We start from the raw sequence: 23,141 nt of genomic DNA, 5'->3' as shown, positions 1-23,141 counted from the left end.
TTTTTTTTTTTTTTTTTTTTTTTTTTTTTTTTTTTTTTTTTTTTTAACCATTAAATTTAGTTTTAAGCATAAGGGATGGTGGTAGGAATTTAAATTTTCTTGTGAAACAGCTCATCAAAGATCCATAATGATTTTAAAAAAAAATTGTTTATAACATTTGTATTTTTAAAGATATTACGTGAGACATAGTTAGCCGATCACTCTCCTGTAAATAAGTTTTTTTTTAACTCTTAAATTAAAATTTTTATGTTTTATACATGAATTGACGTTTAATCTTATTAATAAAAATATTCTTCAACTCATATTGGTACTTATTATATAATTCATATGATGTAACAATTAAAGATGACATAATTAAACTTATAATTTAATATAATTTATATAATATTTAATATAATTTATAATTTAACTTTTGTTCTTATTGTAGTTCCAAGTGAAAATAAAAAGGATTTAAGATCTATTGAACAAACACTGGCTGACATACGCGAAAAAAAACGTTTGAAATCAGATAATGGAGATGTCAAGAATCAAGCAAAATAAAAACGAGATTCAGACAGATGAAAACGAGTATTTTTGTTAGACAATTTTTCGATAGATATTGATACTTAATCATTTAGTTTATTAAGTATTGTTATTCAAATAAATATAAATATAAAAATTAATATTGTGAAAATATTAAATTAGAATGACCTAAAAAGCTAATTTTTTGTCATAAAAAAAATATTAATAATTACTGTGATCAATTTTCTCTGTTTACCTAATACGTTTAAAATAAATTGATATAAAATTGACAATGTATTAAGTGTAATAATATAATAAATATTTATCTTAATTTTTTTTCATAAACCGGTAATAGTTTGCTATATTTGTAGAGTAAATAAATAATGAAATTTATCGCTATTTGAATATTTTCATTGTTGTCAGCAGGTTGGGCCACATTTAGGAGAAGCATTGGGTGCAATTATTCCAGGCAGCTGTAAAATATGAAGTGATATTAGTTATAAAGTTCAAGACCTATTTTTTTTTTAATAATTAAAATTAAAAAAAAAATTTTGATAAGCAAATTTATGGGTGGCACAATTCCAAAATGAAGCCCTTATTATCTGTTTAGATTAAGCATAAATTAATTTTTAACTTGAAAAATAACTTTTTGCAACTTCAATCTTAAAAAAATTTTGGGAATTTTTATATGCATATATATATATATATATGAAAATTTCCATTGTACATTAAGTGAAACTTTTTTAATACTAAAATAAAATATTTTTATTAATATATGAATTTTTGACCCATTCCACTAATTTATATAAACTTGATGCGTTTATTGAAAATATACTGACAAGTAGAAGTTTTTGAATCATTTCAAAGAGTTTACTTAAAACAATTTAGATAATACTATTATTAATGACTTAAAATCAATAAAAATATTTTAATTCAAATTTTCATCATTATTATGGTGTTTTATTAATAAAAAAAAAAATTCAGAAAGTAATTTAAACTATAACTATTATTTTTAACTTTTAATATTATTAGAAAAAAAATTAACTTAAGATGTTTAAATCTATAGGTGTAGGATTTCATATTTTTTTTATCAAAGAGAAAAATTAGATTTAGCCTCAAATAATTTTACTATCTTACGACTCGCGGTGATACTATCAAGTGTTTTAATATTTTTTATTTTTTTGTGAACTAAAATAAAACAATATTGATTCATTCATTTTAAGGTACTTATGTTTTTATATACTTCATACCAAATACATTTAAAATAGTTTAATAAGAACAAATTATCATGAGAATTCAATGACTTTAATATTGCTTTATCAAGAATTTATTTTTGAATTTGCCTCCACAGAATTTATATTAATGATAATAATTTCTTATCAAGTTTGTCTACAACATCTTTGAAATTTATGTGATGTTTACAAAAACTTAACCTAACCTAAATTTGAAACATAAACTGCTTACTATCTGTTGTATGTGTTAGTGAGTCGGAATGGTCTTCTAGTGTTCTTTTCTTTTCTACTGATTGAACGTTGTTAAAATGGTAAGTTTTTATCCAAATTAATCGCAATATTAGCTTATCCATTTCAAAATAAAACAAAAAATAATTCTTTTATAAATATTCATATTATTAAAACTGTAAAAGTAATTTTTTTTTATTTTCTTACAAGTCCTATTTTGATACTTTTACTGAGGATAAATAATTATGAATAAGATAATTATTTGAATACTTTGATCAAAGATAGTTATTTATTTTACTAAATTATAATATAACTGTTAAATTTAATACTTTTTCGTTTCAAAAATTTATATATGATTTATTGAAAATAAAATGATAATGCAATTTTGTGTTCATTATATTTTACTTTTATATAGGCAAGAGGTCCTAAAAAACATTTGAAGCGTTTAAATGCGCCTAAAGCATGGATGTTGGACAAATTGGGAGGAGTGTTTGCACCTCGCCCAAGTACTGGTCCACACAAATTACGTGAATCTTTACCATTATTAATTTTTTTGCGTAATCGCTTGAAGTATGCACTTACTGGTGCTGAAGTAACAAAAATTGTCATGCAAAGATTGATTAAGGTTGATGGCAAAGTTCGCACAGATCCTAACTATCCAGCTGGATTTATGGGTTAGTAATTTAACTTAAACAATTTTGAATTTTCAAAATAATTATTAATCTTATTTGCTCAGTGAAATTATCACTCTTTTCTGATTATACTTAATTAATTATTAAATTTATTTTAAGTATTATTATATCTTAATTATAGTAATATGTTTCTATAGTTTCTAATTAAAATATTTAGGTCATAATTCTTGCTAGAAATAATAAATAATTTTAATCATATATAATTATAAGTATTACAATTAATAATTTTTTTTATTTAATTAAAATCATACATAATTTATATTTCTTTTATTATTATTTAAGATGTTATATCAATCCAAAAAACTGGTGAACACTTCAGATTGATTTATGATGTGAAAGGTCGTTTCACCATCCACAGAATAACTCCTGAAGAAGCTAAAGTAATTTTTTTTTTTTTAAATCGTACATAGTCACTGCTTATAAAATTCCTATAGTTTATTATGCCAAAAGTAACTTGTACAATGAAGAATCATTAAAATTATTGATTGATTTTGTTTTATTTGCGGCCAAATATTTCTTTATATTAAAATTTTATACTTATATATTAGCTATATTTTATTTATTTGGCAACATATTTTCTTAGACTCTCAGTATATTATATATATATATATCACTTATTGTTAATAAAGTAATACATCTCAAGAATTTTTGATTTTTGCACAAATATAACTAGGGTCTAGATTTAAAGTAGCCAATCAACCAATATATTAAATGCGCTTTCTATTGAAAAATGGTGTTTTATTAATGATATTTAAAGGTATGATTATTCTTCATTAGCTTAAATAAAAAATTTAAATTTAATTTCGCTCTTGTAAAAAGTAAAAATTTGGTTGATACGTTTCTTAAATCCTAAAGCTTGATAAATATTAAATGCTTAATTTCAAACCTCTTAAAGTTTCATTAATTTACCCATAATAGTTTTGCGTAAAATTAAGTTTTAAATTGTAAATGGCCTATTTTTTTATTTTCCATGGAATTTTTTTTTTTTTTTTTTAATGTACTACTATTCTTGCTGTTAAGTATTATTCTTAATTATTAAACTATTAGTCTAGTTGCTATTAAATATGTATATATATATTTTTTTTTAGTATAAATTGTGCAAGGTTAAAAGAGTTCAAACCGGTCCTAAAGGTGTACCATTCTTGACTACTCATGATGGTCGCACAATCCGCTACCCAGACCCTAATATCAAGGTCAATGATACAATAAGATATGATATTGCATCATCTAAAATCTTAGATCATATTCGTTTTGAAACTGGTTAGTTAAAACTATAAATATATCAGGTTACCTTTATACTTCCTTTTATAGTTCGAAATTTATACTTATGTTATATTTAGGCAATCTATGTATGATTACTGGAGGTCGTAACTTGGGACGTGTTGGTATTGTTACCAATCGAGAAAGACATCCAGGATCTTTTGATATTGTTCACATTAAGGATGCTAATGAACATATTTTCGCTACTAGGTATGCTGCTTTTTTTAATAAGTAAATGAGCAATTAACTGGGGTATTTTAAAAATTAGAAGAAGACATTTACAAGACTAATTGTTATAATTTAATTTAGTTTTATGTGTATTCCATGAAAAACTTTCTTAAAAGTTATGTGTATTCAGTAATTGGTTCTTGTAATGTTAATCAAAACATTTTATTTAATTAATTAAAAACTAGTCGTATCTGATATTTATACTTTAAATGTTAAGTTCCTATTAAAAAAATAATATAATTGTTGCAAGGTATTTTTTCTTTAGAACTTTTCTGACTTATTTCTCAGATTTTCCGAAAATAAATAACATAAAGAATACTATTTAGTTTAAATAAAACCTAACTTTTAATTTATTTCTAGTAATTTCATCAACAATTTAACTATTCGATAGTGCCTAAATAAATTTTATCTCCAATTTTGAGAGCTTTTCAATGAAGCTTTAGCTTTAATACCTACAATTTTTTGAATATATACAAAAGTTATTAATATATTATAATGAAAGCTAATTATTCTTATCTCTAGTAATTTACTGACCAATTTTTTTCCTCCTGCTTAGATATTAAAATGTCAATAACTTCTGAAACTTCTATATTTTATGTAATTTCAAAAAATACTTTAAAAATCAATATTTTTACTAAAATTTGATGATTTATTTTATAAATAAGTTTTAAGAAAATTAATTTTTAAAACATTTGTTGTAATTAATACAACACATTACATAAAACACATTTTAAATATAGATCTATTGTGTAAAAAATGTATTTAAAAAAACATAAAGTATAAAACTTAATGTAAATCATAAGTTATCAGTAAAATCTGTTCCACCTTAATTATGTAATACTGAAAAATTTGATTAATTGTAACTCGAGGGATGTTATTCTTTTCATTTTCTTATTTTACTAATACTAAATATTTCTAATTAGTTTTTTATTTAATTATCAATGTTTTTAGAAGAAGAAAAAATTTGACTATAAGCTCCTTGATATTTTTCATCCGCAATATTTATTCATGAGCAAGTTACCAATCCAATAACCTATTGATTGTTATTTAAACGTATACTGTAGTTAAAGCCGAATGAATGAATATTTTCATTTTAAATTCAATAATTCATTAACAAAAATAAAGTAACTAGGTTTAATTATCATATACAATTGTTTTAAAGATAAGGATAAAATTAAAAAATTATCAGCCATGTAAAAAAATTTCAAATTAACAATAGTTTTTCTTTCAAATTATTGAGATTTTCTCAAGGGAACAAATTGTACTTTATCTTATCAAGATTTTAATCTTAATGTTTCAATCTATTAATACTTGATAGTTTTTAGCATTATTATATTAAAACTGTATATTTTCGAATATGTAAAAGTATATTTTGGTTTACTTAAATTTATACATGAGTTGTATGCCTTTAATTTATTTATTTTTAATTATTCAAGGTTAAACAATGTATTTATCATTGGTAAAGGCCAAAAGAATTATATTTCATTACCAAGGAGTAAGGGAGTGAAATTGACCATTGCTGAAGAACGTGACAAGCGTTTAGCTGCTAAGACCAAGTCAAGCAGACGTTAACTGTTTGTATTTTGATATTCATGTATTTTGAATAAATGACCTTTATAACAAACAATAATTTTATAATTACTTAAATTTTTTATTTGCCTTTAAAACTATTCTCCTCTAACGACAAAACCAAAATTTAATAACTTTTTCTATTTAATACATAAATTAACAACACTTAAATATAGTATAATAACATTAATTTCAATATAGCAATTTTATGTAAAGATAAATATTTATTTTATTAATCAGTCACTTAACATCTAAATTAAATTCATCCAAAATTAAATTATTATTCAATTGATCTAAAATTTATTATTTTATAGTTACAAAGACTCGAGTTACATTATTTTATAGTTTCACGAGGACTAGAAAGTTATCACAATTCCAATAACAATAATTTTAAATTAAAAAATCTTATTGACTTTCTATGTTGTACCAATTATACTGGAACATGCATTTTAAACAAACCTTTTGGTACCAGCCGTGCATGTCTAGACTTCATATGTCTGTCAAAGTCCCTTTTACGCACCAAGATTTTACCACAACAATCGCATCTAAGAATGTTATAATAATATTATTAAAATATTAAAAGATAAAATTCATCCTTATACCTGTAAGGTGTATCTCCTTCGGCATGCAATCTAACATGTTTGTTTAGGTTACTAGGATCACCAAATGGTCGAAAGCAGTATTTGCATTTTAATGGTTTAAAGCCTGTATGTGTTCTATAAAAGAAAAAAGTAGATTTTCATTTCAATTATAAAATAATATCATTAATATAATGTTGAATAAATATTCTCAATATCAATTAATCTATAGTAAATATTTTAAAATAATTCAAGTCTTTACTCTGCCCAGTGGTATATTCATATATTTACCTCTAAAAAAATTGCCGCATTTTATGGAGTAATGTTTTAAATTCTCAGTCACTCCCCATAAAAAATATGTATGCTAATTTCAAAAAATATTAAGGCCACATATCGCCAATCAGCAAGTAAAATTTAAAAAAAAATACTAAGTCGTAAAATAGGATTTTTTCTATTTTTACTGATGGGTGATATTTTTAATACCACATTTTCTTAAGTATGTTTTAAAATTGGATCAATTTGAGTTATACATTTAAAATGATCAAATGAATCTTCGATTCAGTACTAGTAACAAACTAGGCATCGATTTATTCGCTTAAAATGTAACAGTAATTTATTTACTTAAAATATAAAACCTTTAAGTGTTAAAAAATTTACTTTTGACCTAAGTACACCACTCCAGTGGCGTATTTACCTTTTTGATGTCCCTGTGCTAAATTATTCTGTCCCCTATATCATTTCGTAACCAACAATATTTATCTTTAACTCTTCTACTAGAATATAAAATGTTCATTTTCTCATAAATAATAAAAATTTTATACTTTTAAATAAGTAGAGTAAGACTTCTATGATTTTTCCCGACTTCTGAAAATGGATTTAAATTCTGAAATATGCATGAGAATACTTCAATATCTAGCTTAACACTACAAATTTTTTCAACAGTCTTACATTTTCAATAGAGCAAAACATGAGTTATCTTTCCCCAGCTATGATGTAAGATAACAAAGAGGATTGTAAAACTTTGTAAAAAAAAACGTGTTCTAATGAATTAAGTAATACTTTTAGAATACTTAAGTGAAAAATTTGATAAATTTTCTTAGCATACCTAAATTTTATTGTAAATTTAATAATTAATAAATAATTTTAATGTAAAAATTATATCAAAACACACATATGAATTTATATTATCGTAATACTACCCGTACAGTCAAAAATAAATCATTTTTAACATGATTATATAATATGTTTCAATTGTATTAACAGTATTTTCTATGCAAATGAGAATATTTTCAATTTTCAGAATTGCACAAAAAACCCTTATTTGTCATAAAATGTAAAAATAATTTTACTCATTAACTCTTAAATTACGTTTTGTAATCATGTTATCAAAAAAAAAGCTATCCCATCTTCATCCTATTTAGTCTATCCTTAAATACATCACTACATCCCCTTGTATTGGAAGGTCCAATAGTTTCACTTTTAAAGAAATAATTAATATTTACTGATGCCAGACTAATTAAACTAATTTGTCAATAATTTTAAGAACATAGTCTGTTAAAATTGTTTTATTTACCTGATGTGAATTTTAAGTCCGTACTTCCTTGAGTACACTTTTCCACAGTAAATACACAGGTGTCCCTGTTCGGAGTGACCTAAATTGCTAACAATGGTCTCCATTTCGGCACACCGGCGATCGAACATAGCTGCCCCATGATTCTTTTCTTCTGGTACCATAATGATAGTTTTTTCATCGTATGACGGTGAAGTTGTCGGCTCTAAACTGACTGATGATGAAGGAGAATATGGTCGAAATGCTGATTCGGACGTTTTGCAGGACTCTGGCGTTAGACTGAACCTAAACGAAGAGTCCATGATGCGGTCTGATTCTTGAATTAATCTAGACCATAGTTTGGTACAAGGTAGTTTGTCACAGTCCAATGCCAAATGGATTTTCAAGGGATTCGGTGTTTCGCAAGTATAATCACATTTGTGACAAACATATTTTCTCTCATCTGTAAAACGAATATTTTAATTAGATAAAAAATAACATTTAAAGACTACATTTTTTGATAAGTTAAATCCTCTAAATATGTTAACAATAAAAATTATGCTTTTTCAATTAAGAATTATTGAAAATATAGCAAAATTTCATCTACGTTGATTTAAAAAAAAAAAATAGACTTTAAATAATTACCCTTAATATTGATAGGCGTGAGAAAAGGCACGTGCAGCATCAACTGTAGGTCAGGCGGAAACCACATCCTGAGGGAGTCTCCAGGTATAGTAGCAGAAGTCATGTGCATAGCAATTGTGCCGGCGGCTAATAAGGTTATCGTACAGTTGTAAGCATGACAGTCTTCTGCCAAAGGCACCAACAATATCCAACAACTACAACCAACTACTGGACAATTATTACCTTCTACGCAGACAAGTCGTCCTAATTTATCCATCGACAATACTATCTAAAAAATAGTAATAACATGTAAACCAAAAAACTATTTTTGTTATCTAAAGTTGATACACGAATAAAGAGGCATATTTAGGAAAGAAGGGACATGAAAATAAATTTTAATTTATAACCTGCCATGAAAATTTTTTGGCTCAAATTATGAGTCAGAAAAAAAAAAGGTCAACAAACATTTTTATAACAGCATAACATTGCTAACGGCGAGGGGGTGTGCCATTGTGCTCCCCACTAAATGCCACTTTAATTTATGCTACAGCATAAATGTAAAAAAACCTATATGACCACTCGAAGCACTATTCTTAACAATCTATTTTTCATTTTAAAATTGATTAAAAATAAAAATACCGTTTATTTTTAGCTTATGAATGTTATAAAAATAAATAATTTCTATAATGTTTGCTGAAAATATTTGTCACCGTCGTGTCAAAAATGAACAAGTACACTCTAACATGAATTCATACTTAAATAGTTGTAAACAAAAATAAATAATTACCAGTTAATTTTTATAGGACAAAAAATTTCACTTATTTTAAAATTCAAATTAAATCAATATTATCATACTTGAACTTAAAGGAAACAGTATAAATCCGAAAGTGTCCTCTATTATAAAATTACACACGTTCACAGAGTGTAAAAGCCAGTAGCGCAATTTTTCGCTTACCTTTTTCCGTGATATCTTCGAAGCGTCATACTTCATATTATTTTCCAAGTGGCCTAACATGACAGCAACATCAATAGCAGGAGTTGCACAACTCGTTGGTAAGTATGAGCCGGCAATGCATTTTTGAGTTCCGTTTGCTGATTCCATGGAGATGCACTGCAAAGGAGACATGCGTTAAAGACCTGCTCGCTGGTTCGGCCGGTGTGCAAGTGCAACCTGTTCTGTTGGGGGCGCGGGCTTTTGGTTTTCTCTGGTTGCGTTGAGGGTGGAGCGATAGTTATAACAAAAGCCCTCGTGTACCACCTTGCAATGGACGGCGGGGATGTGTCGCCGCCACAGCTGATAGCTCAACCGCCCAACATCCCCAAACTTTTTACACTGTGTTTATGTATAGAAATATACATTTCATATGATGTACTATTACATTATAATGGTCGAGCGAAGGGAAGTGGTAAAGTGGTGGTTTTTAATTGAACTGTGATTCGTCAACCCTCGTTGGACAGCGGGGTGCAGAAAAATACTAAGTCATAAAAAAATTCATATATATTTCATTAAGATTTTATTGAGCCCTAGACCGTTTGCCTTCTCCAGTTCGGTTCTTAAAGTCTCTTATAGAACATACGATTACACTATTAACATGACTACTAAAACATAATGATTAATACAGTTATTTTTCCAAATTACTAACTTTAAATAAGTAGACATTTATACAACTGAAAAACAAAAATTTAAAACTTCTTGTGCAAACACCTAATGCACTATTTTAAATAAAATTATATCTAAATAAACTATTTAGATTTTTCTACCGTTTTACACCAACAGTAGTAGATAAAAATGCATTTCTACGAATAGTACCTGCTATGCCCGCACACTACATGCAATAAATATAGTTTAAAAAAACTAAAAAAACACGCTTTTAAAGCACATCGAACTAAAAAGTTAAAAATAATTTTTAAAATAATTATGAACAAAAAATACTAGTATTATTGTGATAAAAGCGTGGGTGCTTTGTGCCATATTTTTCGTATATTGAGCGCCCGACGCTTTTATCACAATAATACTAGTATTTTTTGTTCATAATTATTTTAAAAATTATTTTTAACTTTTTAGTTCGATGTACTTTAAAAGCGTGTTTTTTTAGTTTTTTAAACTATATTTATTTTTTACTTTTTAGTTTCATGTTATGATAGTAGTTACTATCAATATCATGGTTGTTACGGGTAACGGGAAATCAGGGTTCGATTCCGGGGAGGGAGTCTGAGAAACGGCTACCACATCCAAGGAAAGCAGCAGGCGCGCAAATTTCCCACTCCCGGAACATGGAGGTAGTGACGAAAAATGACAATACGGAAAACATCCCTCGAAATCGGAATGAATACTTTATATCTCTTAATTAAAATAAAGCGTGTAAATAAATAAATTTTAATAGTAATTAGAATATATATATACAGAGTGTTCAGTAAATAAGGAAACGAATTTCTATTGTACTCATCGTTTGTAACAATTTAACTGTTTCCTAACTTACTGAACACTCTGTATATATATACAAGTAAAGCGACTTAAATACGTAAACGTATCATGCACTTGGTATAACCGTATTTTATGGGCGGGCGGGTCGGACTAACGTTATACCTGAGGTATAAACGGTGGTAGGAATATATAAATATATATACGTAAGGCGCATTAGACGCGGGCGGTATTGGTCAGTCAAAATAAAAATTTGTTTATATATATATATAATATTGATGACAAGAACGCGTGTAGGGGTACGATAACTAAAAATAAATTTTTATAGGAATAGTGTGCCGTCGTGTGGTGAGCGAGGCGTGGGGAGGGGTGAATGCGTTATGACAGTCTACTCTAGACGACGGAATATGCGATAACGCGTGGCGTTGGAGAGTTACATACATACATACATACATACATACAGGTGAAACTAATATAAGCGTGTTAAAAAACGAAATTCGAGTATTAAGCTTAACTTATATAACGTAAATAACTATATTACTACACAGTGGAGTGATTTTTTTTAATTAGTCACTTGATTTCTTTTAAAATAAAATTATGTTAAGAAAATACTTTTTGGTATTTATTAGTTTTACATCATCACACGTTGTGCTTCTTATTATTAATTATATAATTGATGAATCGTTAATAAATATTTAATAATTTTAAATAAGGGTAATAACTTTATTTTTTTAGGCAACATACATTTGAACAAGTACTTCGGGAGTTATTAACATTTTAAAATATTGAGCGGAAGAACAGTGCGTTATATGTAATATGTAATAAAAATAACAAAACCCATATAAAATTATTTTAACTGTAATAGTACAGTTATATTATACGACTGTTATTATCTACTAAAACATCTTTGGTAAATCCTCTTTTATATAAAGTCATGTCAATTTCACAATTAGCACTTGTTCCTAGTCTATTAATTTATACGTCTATGATTAATTTCAAACATTTATGTTTATATTATATTGACAGTAATTAATTTGTAGACTGGTGTTAGTGTATCGGTGTCGGTTGTGATAATCGCGTTCGATACTAATCGACAGTTTCCGTAAGTAGGTAGTAGTAGTGACGCCCGTTGGAGGGGCTAGGAGATAGTTGCCATTGCATCCCCCGACAGTCATTGACAAAAGAATTAACTCAAAACATACAATCTATTAAACATTTAAGCTATTAAACATTCTAATTTGATTTTAAGTTTTTGTCAATGTATATCTGCGAAAACTGTTATTAACAGAATTCTAAAAAACAGAAGAGTTAATTGGGGGAGATAGGTCGGTTTTGTACGGTATATGGATAAGAGAAGAAAAAAGTATAGTTTGTTTATTTCTAGGCTTATACCAAATAGTTTATAACATCAATAATAAAGTTATTAATGTTCTTGTAAGAGAGATGTTATGTTGTAGCTATATTGATTGATACACCCAAAGACAAACCTCGATCAATTTTGATAGAGAAATTTTATCAAGGGTTTATGATAATGTTTTATTAATACAAACAAAATAACTATTCTTATAAATAATTATTGTTCAAGACAAGAAAAAAAATTATCATATTGATAAATATATAATATATTCAATAGTAATGATATATTTATCAAATTGAACAATGAATTTATTATATAGATCGAGATTTTTCTCTGGGTGTATTATACCATAATAAGTGATATAGTGTCTACCTATGTATTTAGTTATTTTATTTACGTTGTGTATAAAGTATAGTCTTATTTATATATATTATTGTCTATTAATCATATGATAACGTAACGAAATCTAACGTAAAAAAAACAAACTTTAGTTTAGATAACTAAATTATACTGATAAATATTTATCTACCAAAGGCAGGTATCATTTTATTTTGAAAAGCGGCTTATGCCATTAGGATTTTTAACCCATCATCTTCCTCTTTCGACACTTAAATAGGTAATAATTACCAATGGGATTTAATTTAACCAAAAGAAGTAAATAAAGAGTCACGTGACATGCCTTAAAAATTGATAATTAAAAAATTTAGTTGTAATATTTGTGTACAACTTAATGTATTTATTATTAATGCATCTATTCAATTTATTTTAACCGGATAGTAATGCTATACATATGAGCAGAGACATGAAACTATCAACAAAGTCACAGAATGCTCCATAATTTTAGGGATATATAACAAAAAATATGATGATAACTGTTAGTTTACAATGATAGATCTACAATTCTATTAGACAATGTCTATTTTCTTATTCACAATAATTTTATGTAAATTAATTAGGGCGCATTTATGCTGGGGGACAAATATATATATTGGGGCAAAGGACCATGTAGCATCCCAGCCAGTCATCGTCTGCATGCGAGTACTGTTTCATTGACAAATTAATGAAATCCTCTCGATTCTGCTTGGGCCAGACGCGTCTCTTTGACGATAATCGCAGTCGACAAGTGCTATTGCGTGTCTATAACCACGTAGGTGTAAATCCCTGTCGATCAGTGGACACGCCGTACAGAATCCCTACTTGATATAAAACATGTTGAAAAAACTCCCCCTTTTTGAGTGTATTATACATATACGTATAGATAGATCGGCATATCTCTTGTATTCATATCCCCTCGCTATACCACACTAGGGTTACCACCGTCACACAATAACCGGGTTCATCCCCGCGAATAGACTTAATGTCCGCAATTAGATTTCCATTGAACCGATTTTTGTTGTGTGGTGACAACAACCGCTCGGTTTAATATAATAACATAATGAAACCGATCGGTTTCCCCGTAACTCGTGTGTATATTATATTATAAATGGACACTATAACTCTTACACTAAAAAAAATACTTGGTCGTACTCTTTTTCAAGCAAGTCTTTATGTCACTGATCACATCATACATTGATTATGAAAGCAGACATTCTCTAACAGAGAAGTTTAACTGCAACTATAAAACAATACATCCATTATTTCTCTAAAAAATTATTTATAAATTTTGATGATATTAATTGTTATGTATAAAGGACAAAATTTAAAGCGGAGTATTTATGAAAAAAAAATTATTTTATTTCATAAATACATCTCAAAATATTGTTTAAAAAGTTGTTTATATAGTTTATTAATAAGATTTATTAATAAAATTTAAATGACTTTATCGGTATCGTAATTGGACTTTAAAATTAGAGCGGCTCCTCAGTTGTATATCAGAAATTTTGTTCTAGGGGCCTTCCTTGGCACCGGGTCGATTTATTTCGGTGTTTTTAAAACCGTATGTTGACTCCATAACACTCAATTACGTTATTTGTTCCGTTTGCCGTTCAACATAAGGCCACACGTGCCATGACGTAGTGTGGTGCACGTGGCGCAGCATCTCACTGAATCTAAGTACTCGAAAATTTGACTTGTTGAGCTGTTAACACAAGTAGTAGTTATGGCGTTAGGCTATAACATTTTAGTCCCTAAATGTTTAAATCTTGGATTCTATTATTATTTATTAGTCGAATTAAAATTAAGCTAATTAGTTTACCAGAAAACATTTACAGCGACAGATAGTATAATTTAATATTTAGTATATAATCTTATACTGAAAAAATCTGTAGAGAGTAGTAAACAGTTTACATTAAACGCTATACTCGTATTAAATATTTAACTGTAAAATTTACACCTAATGAATAAGACAAATAAAATTGTTTGAATTTATTAATTACGATTACTACTATTCGTATTAATTAATTTTTTGACGCTGATCAATCTAAAAAAAAGAACAACACTTATTATGAATCATCTGATCCTTATCAAGTGCTCTTATCACAAAAATGCAGAAATTTAGAGGGTGGATGTGTTTTCAAGCTTTTAATTGAGTAATCTGTATACAAAGGTACAGGTGGTTTTTTGCGAGTTAGGGTGTGATGCTAGAATGCGTAGCAAGTGGGTTCGTAATGTGGTGTAATGGACAATAGATTTTTTTATGCGTACAAATATAAATGTCGGATGAATGCAAATCGCATTTGAATAAAAGTTTGATACGACCGACTCGTACGATATTATCATCACTGTGCAGCTGCACAGAATTCACCTCTACATCGGAAAACTATAAATATTGTTTGTATTAGCCAGAAAATGTATAGTTTTAATCACTAAGGCGAAAATAACCAGGAAATCATTTTCTCGTTATACGGAAATAAAATATCAGTCAGTCATTTTCAAAATAAATTCCTATAATTTATGTTTTGTTTTGAAATTTCCGAAAAAGGAATAAGTGTGTTTCGACGTTTTATTGATTCAGCCGTCGACTACGTTTTAAATGGGGAGCAACGTATTGTTTAATTTCAATATGGATCTCTAATAGCACTTGGATACCACCATTGCAATATTGTACAGCTCGCTAAAACAACTATAACAATATGTTATTGAAGGGCTAAGGCCTAGCCCACTACTACATTAGGGATGATGTGTAACATCAGAACTTTTTCACTTATTCTACAACTTCCAGGTGTTCTAATATTTGTCCTAAATAACCCATACTGTGCTGAATAATTTTTTTTTTTCAATTGGTCGTATTACATTTTATATGCCAATACTATTTTGAACCTATGCTTATTTTATACATATTTAGAGTTCATAAAATGTATTATTATGTATTTTAATTAAACTCTTATGTGATATTTATAACTACTAAAAAGTATTGCTATTCTTAGAAGGTTATTGTAAATGTATTTATTATTATCGAATACCCGTTTATTGTTAGAGACAATTTAGTAATGAATAAAATGGCACTTAAACCACTAATTCAATAATTTATCGATTTAAACATGAAATGTACCACACTATCATGGATTAGTTTTGATGTTAATAAATTGTTATATTATAAACGAATAAATTGCAGTTGATAGATACTATTTTAATTGCATAAAATAATGATTTATTGCCAACCTCTTACTGTTCGTTAAAATAAAAATGTGAAAAATTTATATTCATATACAGAGTGGCCCACCACTCACTGACAATTTAAATAACTTTTGATCCAGTCAATATTTTTAGCTGATTTTTTTTTTAAACATTAGTTAGACGTTAGGTCTATAGCTATATCTCAATAATTAATTTTTTTACATTTTATTAAAAATATTAATTATTTTTAAATTTTAAATAAAATGTAAAAAAAAAATCTAAGATAGCTATTTTGTAGAGTAGAATTTAAGAAAAATTTTAGTAAAAAAATATCTTATTAATATTCAGTAGTAAATATTCTGTAGCGTTTTGAAGTTTGTAAAAATTTGAATTTTCATGTACTATTTTACGGTTATAAACATTGAAATACGTATTGAGAAAACTGTAGAAGAAAACACTATCTTTTCATGATTACTGTGTATACATATGATGATAGTGTGTATACATTACAAACTTGGCATAAATACCATGATAAGAAATTAGATAAGGCAATTATTACTTATCACTCTCATTCAAAAGTATATTGAAAAGATAGCGTTTTCTTCTGTCCTTTTCTCAATACGTATTTCAATGTTTAATACCGTAAAATAGTACATGAAAATTCAAATTTTCACAAACTTCAAAACGCTACAGAATATTTACTACTGAATATTAATAAGATATTTTTTTACTAAAATTTTTCTTAAATTCTACTCTACAAAATAGCTATCTTAGATTTTTTTTTTACATTTTATTTAAAATTTAAAAATAATTAATATTTTTAATAAAATGTAAAAAAATTAATTATTGAGATATAGCTATAGACCTAACGTATAACTATTATTTAAAAAAAAAATCAACTAAAAATATTAACTGGATCAAAAGTTATTTAAGTTGTCAGTGAGTGGTGGGCCACTCTGTATTATAATATGCATCAGAATTAAATTGATTGAAAAATTACAAATTTTTAAGTTACATAAATAAAATGTATATTTTTTTAATTTACTTTTAGTTTAGTTATACATAAAGTTTTATATTTTTACTCCACACCTTTTAAAAACAAACGAATCAATTTCTGTTCGTAATGCTCTTTATTCGACAAGATCGATTAGTTTGTTTAGTCTATTTATCTTTTAATATTCAATAAATTTACAAAAAGATTTATAAATACACCTTAGCTATACATGTTTTATTTTTAATAAAGAATATTAAAATTAAAAAAGTTTTTAAAATTAAAATAAATACATCTTATTATCAAAATCTTAAAAATATCTCGACTATATAAAACATGCTATATATTTATTTAAAAAAATATTATTTAATCATTTATTATATCATTGACATAAATGCGTTTGTCGCATACATTTTTTAGAGTTATATTATTTTTAATTTTATTATTAATACATTGGACTATTTAATTTATTCAATGACTAATCGTTTTTATTCGAAACTTCTAATTCAAATTGTATTTTCTATTTGTAATACTAAGTATTGAGGGTTTTAAAAAGTACATGTTAACTTCAAGGTTGATCTGCTGACAAATGAAATTTTTCGTGTACTAAACTTGTCACCCGAAATTCATCAATAAGGATAAAAAAAATGTATAATAATAAGATTCTAAACTGTTTCCTGAAGAACATGACAGGGTGTATGGCCGCTTTTGAAAAAAAAAACCAAAAAGGGTTACTAGCGGTGGGTACAGGCTCGTTCAAGTGCTTGAGTGAGGATTAACCATTACCGATGTTTACGGAACGGATTTAAACTTGGACAATAGTTTTACTAGATTGTTACAGCTGCCGAACATGGATAAATAATCTATTGGCGATAATTCAATACATACGGAAATCAGGATAATTGTAATGAAGCAGAAATTTTGCCATAAGCAATTCATTTATAGAATTATAAAAAAAATATGTATAGTTTTTTAATGTACACAACTACATATTATGTAATTGTGCATATTAATAATCGAAAGTCTAAAAAAAGGTTTGTTTTAAACGTGTTTAAACATCAATAGTTTTAAAATTTACATTGCTCCTATGGGATATTTTAAACGTTTTTAATTGTTTACCCAAGTTTTAAACAGGTATTTAGCTTCGATGCGTAAATGAAAATGTATTAATTTTACCATCCCGTGTGTTTTTTTTTTTGTGTATCTGTCACTTTTTTTTTCAATGTACGTAAAAGATCACAAATCGTATCTAGTTGAAGACATTATCATCAAAAATTAAAAAATTTCCCTTCATCCTCTGTAAATAAAAGAAATACTCAAAAATTACGATTTTTAAAATGTCTACATTTTTTTAATTAATACTATATTAATAACTTTTGAAAAATATATAAATCAAAAAAATTTTTTTTTATAAATACCTTAGGTATTTCCCTTTTTCTAGGTGTATATTTTTTCTAAAGCTGACCCTTTATCTACCTACGGTGATAGATTCAAAATAGCAAGTTTTGTATCAAAAGTTAACATTTTCAATTTTACTTTTGAAAATGTTCCGGAAATACTCCCAGTTAGAAACATATATTAAATTATCATTTATATTATGTACTGTAAGTTAAAAAATATTTGTCGCGATAACAAATCATTTCTTGTCAAAGACTTGTCTTCTAAAATAAGCAGCCCCCAAAATTAAACAAAAAATGATATTTTTGCTAAATAATTGAAGAGTGAATGTGTCAAACGTTCTATGTGCCAAAAAAGTGAAAAATTGTTTTATTTCTGATTTATGTTCTTTGTACCAAAGGTCACAATCTTGTATGTGTTTCAAGTGTCAATTAAATTTTTTACTTGTATAAAATTGCGTTCATAGATTGTATTTGTTCTGCGAGACATGCCCATTGTTACCTGTACGTTCTAAGTGCCTTAGGCAAATATAATAGTTTGATGATAACAATATTATGATATAGTCCGTTATATTTCAAAATAATACTGGTGTTAATGTGTTCGTTAAGTTTTCTTTTTCATTTGTTTAATTGTGTTATTATGGATACTGAAAGTATACATATTTTACGAAGTGGTAAAAAAAGAAGAAATGATCAGACTAAAAAAAGAATTAGTGGAAAATCGTATGCGACCAGGAAAAGCAATAATACAATTCAGGAAAGCCGTCAACTTAGTTGTTATAACTTTGGAATACATCTCGGTGACAGCAATACAGNATCAACTTAGTTGTTATAACTTTGGGATACATCTCGGTGACAGCAATACAGCCTTTATGTGTATGTGGGATGAAAGTATTGCTTCTCGTGGAAGCTCAGAAATCGCTTCTTGTCTTTTTCAAGTTATTAACAAAAACGAAAATATGATAAATCGCAAAAAACTAATTATATGGTCAGACAATTGTGCTGGCCAAAATAAAAATAAAACGTTAGTAGTTTTGATGTTATATTTAATAAATATGAGGATATTTCATGAGATTATACAAACATTTTTGATAAACACTCTTTCTTGGCTTGTGATCGTGATTTCGCTATTATCGAAAAGAGACGTAGAGTTTTTCAAAATTTCACTCCTTCTGATTTACAAGAATTGGTTAGAGCAGCGAAGTTGACAAATCCATTTCGAGTTATTCCGATGGATGAAAACAACTTTTTCTCATTTAAAGACATTGCTAACAATTTTCTTAACGCAACCAAGTTTCCAATTTCCATATGTTCGATGATTAAAGTTTCATCTCTAACTCCCAAAAAAATCTATTATAAAAAAACATTTTCAGATGAAGAACTTTGGAAAGATTTTAACGTTTTTAAAAGAAATGCTACTATAGACCAACTTAAAAATCAGACGTTTATACCTATACCGAAACCCACATTGTCGTCAGAGAAGAAAAAAGATTTGTTGGCCATGATTCCTTTTTTACCTGATAAGCACAGAAACTTCTATAAAAATATAACGTCATGAATTAATTTTTTTTGCTATTTATTATGATGTTGCTATGTTCTAATTATGTTTAATCTAGANGATAAGCACAGAAACTTCTATAAAAATATAACGCCATGAATTAATTAATTTTGGCTATTTATTATGATGTTGCTATGTTCTAATTATGTTTAATCTAGAGTTTTTTTTATTATTAGTTTAATTATTATTAGGTTTATTAATTTATTTTTCAATTTGTGATACTCAAGAAAGCTACTGTTTTCTTTTCTTGTTACATTTTTATATGAAGAAAAAATTTTATTTTACGTTTTGAGATTTACTGACAATGTCATGTTAGATTAAGAGTATTTTTTATTTAAGTTTGTACATTTATTTTTCAATTTGTGATACTCAAAAAAAGTGTTGATTTTTTTACATATTTTATAAAAATATATATGAAGTCTTAATAAAATAAAGAATGATTTTCTGTTATCTATAATAAAATATTGGTACTTGGAACGATAATATTATCACATTATTTGAAACTTGGAACTTTAATATTATAATACTTGGCACTTGGAACTGTCATTAGCAAATGTTTAATTTATACTAATATGAAATGACAAAATAAAATAATAGAAATTTACGAGGCTATTAATATAGTGTAAATATAGCATAACATATATTTTTATACAAAATTATAAGAAAATTTTTAATTTGTGATGTTTTTTGTGTTTTCTGAACAAATATTTTTTTGGCACATAGNCATTTTTAATTTGTTATGTTTTTTGTGTTTTCTGAACAAATATTTTTTTGGCACATAGAACGTTTGACACATTCACTCTTCAATTCATCTTTAAATTATTTTTCATGTTATGTCTACATCAATTTTTTTTGTCAGATATTTATGCCTATTATATTAAATCAAACTGTATAGTCATATAGGAGGAGAAGTAAGTACACTGTTTAAACCCCTTTTAAAAATTGTAATAAAAAAAAGATTTAAATTTTATTTATAAATATTTTCAGTTTTCTGAAAAAAATGTTCAATATAATAACAACAATTGAACCATTTGTTTTGAAAATTTTGAATTTCAATTACATAACTGAAATAATAATTCACGAAGGTATTTTAACCTTCATACAAATCAAATTAAAAAAAAGTCAACATTTTTTTTTCAATTCTATATTTTAGGTCAAATGGTATATTATTAAAGTCCTATTAAAATAATAATTAAGTACTAGTTGTAAATATTTTAATGGAAACGATTTTTGCAACATTTTATAGTAATCCAATATGTATATTAAGGAAGGGTAATCTTTGATTCTGATAAAATTATGTAACCAAATACAGAGTAATTCTTTTAGAAATTACTTGATAGCCATTTTAGCCATTTGATTTTTCTTAAATTAATAATTACGTTAAGAAAATTATTTTAGATATTTTTTAGTTTCATATATTTCTTGATTTATTAATTATTAAATATTTATTTAAATCATACCCTATATCTTATTACGGTGTCAACTTTATTTTTTTTTAAACGGAAACATACGTATTTAACTATTTTATAAAATAAAAATATCTGATTAAGAAAATAACTGGTGAATAATAACTTGTGATCCATTATTTCGAAAGCTATAATTGTTTTAAAATATAAAGTGAAGGCGAGTTTGGTTTTTTTTTTATTTATTACATATTACTTTGCCGCACTGTTCTTCCACTCTATATTTTAAAATGTTAATAACATCCGAAGTACTAGTTCAAAAGTTGTTATCAACCACTCATTTTATTAATAAAAACATTTTTTATTTTTATAACTAGTAAAAAATGTATGTTTCAGTTAAAAAAAAATAAAGTTTACACCCTAATAAGATATAAGGGATAAATAAAAAAAAAAAATTAATAATTGATAAACCAAGAAATATATGAAACTAAAAATAACCAAAAACAATTTTCTTAACATAATAAATTATTAATTTAACAAAAAACGAGTAACTATAAGTGTTTATCAAGTAATTGTCAAAAATTCGCTCTGTAGTATTTCATTACCTCAATTTATCAAAATCCAATTGGTGTATTGAATTGGATGTAAGGTATAGGTTATGTTATTTTATTTTAACCCTGTCAAAAACCCCATAACAAATAATCTCGCTCAAGTAAAATTAATATTATTGATATGAATTTACTTTGTCCAATAAGTCATCCCTCAAAAATTTGACGTTTTTAGTTCTATTAGCTATTTTTAATCTATTGGCTTTTAATGTAACTACATAAAAAAATAATAGTTACTCCGTACATAACCGTCATATCTGCCTACAATACTAAGCCATTTGTGAGCAAATCGAATTATTTATTTTTTATACATATAATATAAATTTAAAAGCTGTACAGAAACAATTATTATAACCTTCGAATGTTTAAAGTAAAATCTCGACTTGGTTAACTGAATTTCCTTAGTCAAAAATTGCAGGGTATAAATATAAAGTCTATTATAACGAGAATTCAAGAAATATTGTGTAGACACATTAGACCGATGTAAAAGTACACTTATTGTGTAGTATCATATTCTATGATGTATAGAATGTTTAGTAGGTTAGGAAACGAGGTTTATATTGTTCTCGTTGTTTATAACAATTGACCTGTTTCCTTACTTACTAAAGATTCTGTATAATAATAAATATATTAGTTTCATGTCACAGAAAATCTATAAATAGTTATTTTGACGGGTTTTCCTCAAGATAGTCACAGGTACAGTAAAACTGCCATCAAACATTTTCGGTTATAACATGTATTTACAGGAAATGAGTTTGAAGAAAAATTCATGGCATTGACCTTAGCTAATCGAATTATTCGTAATGTCATTGCGCTCAATTGTATACATATAATAATTATGTTATAAAGAAGTGATAAACATTTTTCTAGAACAATAAAATTTCCGTTTCGATGTCATAATAGTTATAAAGGTCGATTCACACTATACGGAACGTCAAAGTCACGGTACAGATCCGTAACGCACATAAAAAAAAATGTAATTAGTATTTACGTGATGTTGACATTACGTAACGTGGCAGGTGTATGTGAACCATACGATATAAATACATGATTAGATGTTTTGACGTGACGCTGCCGATCTGAGACGTGACGTTGACGTTCCGTATAGTGTGAACCGACCTTAAACAATATTGTAAATTGTATAATATTATATTATACTTATTATACAAAAAAAAAAAAATACAAGTGGAATTTTATAAAAAAAAAAACAATGTGTTATGATAAAAAAAATATAATATGTAGAAAAATATTAAAAAGCGTTACCACCATATCAAACAAAATCATTAAAAGCATATTGTTCTATATATTATCTTCAATTGTGTGTGTTATTACTTGATGAAGTTAAAACTTCTTGTTATGAAGTATTTAGATATGTGTTGCGCTTAGAAC

The 23,141-nt window shown here is 26.5% G+C and overlaps 4 protein-coding genes across 9 annotated transcripts in view; 3 read left to right on the top strand and 1 right to left on the bottom strand.

Moving 5' to 3' along the window:
- The window catches only part of LOC126904488 (sperm-associated antigen 7), a 186,647-nt gene extending 186,009 nt beyond the window's left edge, over window positions 1–638 (top strand). For all 3 annotated transcript variants that reach the window (XM_050683568.1, XM_050683567.1, XM_050683566.1), the window contains one exon: window positions 428–638. In XM_050683568.1, coding sequence (XP_050539525.1) covers window positions 428–540 — 113 coding nt within the window. In that variant the 3' untranslated portion in view covers window positions 541–638. The remainder of the gene's footprint in view (window positions 1–427) is intronic.
- The window catches only part of LOC126904481 (uncharacterized), a 125,999-nt gene that overhangs the window by 39,786 nt on the left and 63,072 nt on the right, over window positions 1–23,141 (top strand). The gene's annotated exons all lie outside the window — the stretch shown is intronic.
- On the top strand, window positions 1,917–5,771 carry LOC126904485 (40S ribosomal protein S4). The gene is made up of 6 exons (XM_050683559.1): window positions 1,917–2,044; window positions 2,377–2,635; window positions 2,936–3,033; window positions 3,742–3,913; window positions 3,994–4,123; window positions 5,578–5,771. Exons 1-6 carry the CDS (start codon window positions 2,042–2,044, stop codon window positions 5,711–5,713), a joined length of 798 nt encoding a protein of 265 aa, XP_050539516.1. The 5' UTR covers window positions 1,917–2,041; the 3' UTR covers window positions 5,714–5,771.
- Window positions 5,954–23,141, bottom strand: part of LOC126904480 (zinc finger protein 699) — a 21,670-nt gene continuing 4,482 nt past the window's right edge. The window contains exons 2-6 of the mRNA XM_050683549.1: window positions 9,417–10,060; window positions 8,483–8,750; window positions 7,862–8,300; window positions 6,313–6,426; window positions 5,954–6,255 (exon numbers count right to left, since the gene is read on the bottom strand). Of these exons, the coding sequence (XP_050539506.1) occupies window positions 6,141–6,255; window positions 6,313–6,426; window positions 7,862–8,300; window positions 8,483–8,750; window positions 9,417–9,587 (1,107 nt within the window). The 5' untranslated portion in view covers window positions 9,588–10,060 and the 3' untranslated portion in view covers window positions 5,954–6,140. The remainder of the gene's footprint in view (window positions 6,256–6,312; window positions 6,427–7,861; window positions 8,301–8,482; window positions 8,751–9,416; window positions 10,061–23,141) is intronic.

The sequence above is a fragment of the Daktulosphaira vitifoliae genome, unplaced genomic scaffold (genome assembly GCF_025091365.1).
Source record: "Daktulosphaira vitifoliae isolate Bord-2020 unplaced genomic scaffold, ASM2509136v1 Scaffold_4, whole genome shotgun sequence".
Taxonomy (NCBI): Eukaryota; Metazoa; Arthropoda; class Insecta; order Hemiptera; family Phylloxeridae; genus Daktulosphaira; species Daktulosphaira vitifoliae.
This window is presented reverse-complemented; position numbering and strand designations above follow the sequence as displayed.

Bases quoted from the DNA above. Each gene is read 5' to 3' on its own strand.
- LOC126904485 (XM_050683559.1), top strand. The intron at 2,636-2,935 runs GTTAGTAATTTA...TTATTATTTAAG, and splicing joins CTATCCAGCTGGATTTATGG to ATGTTATATCAATCCAAAAA. The intron at 4,124-5,577 runs GTATGCTGCTTT...TAATTATTCAAG, and splicing joins GAACATATTTTCGCTACTAG to GTTAAACAATGTATTTATCA.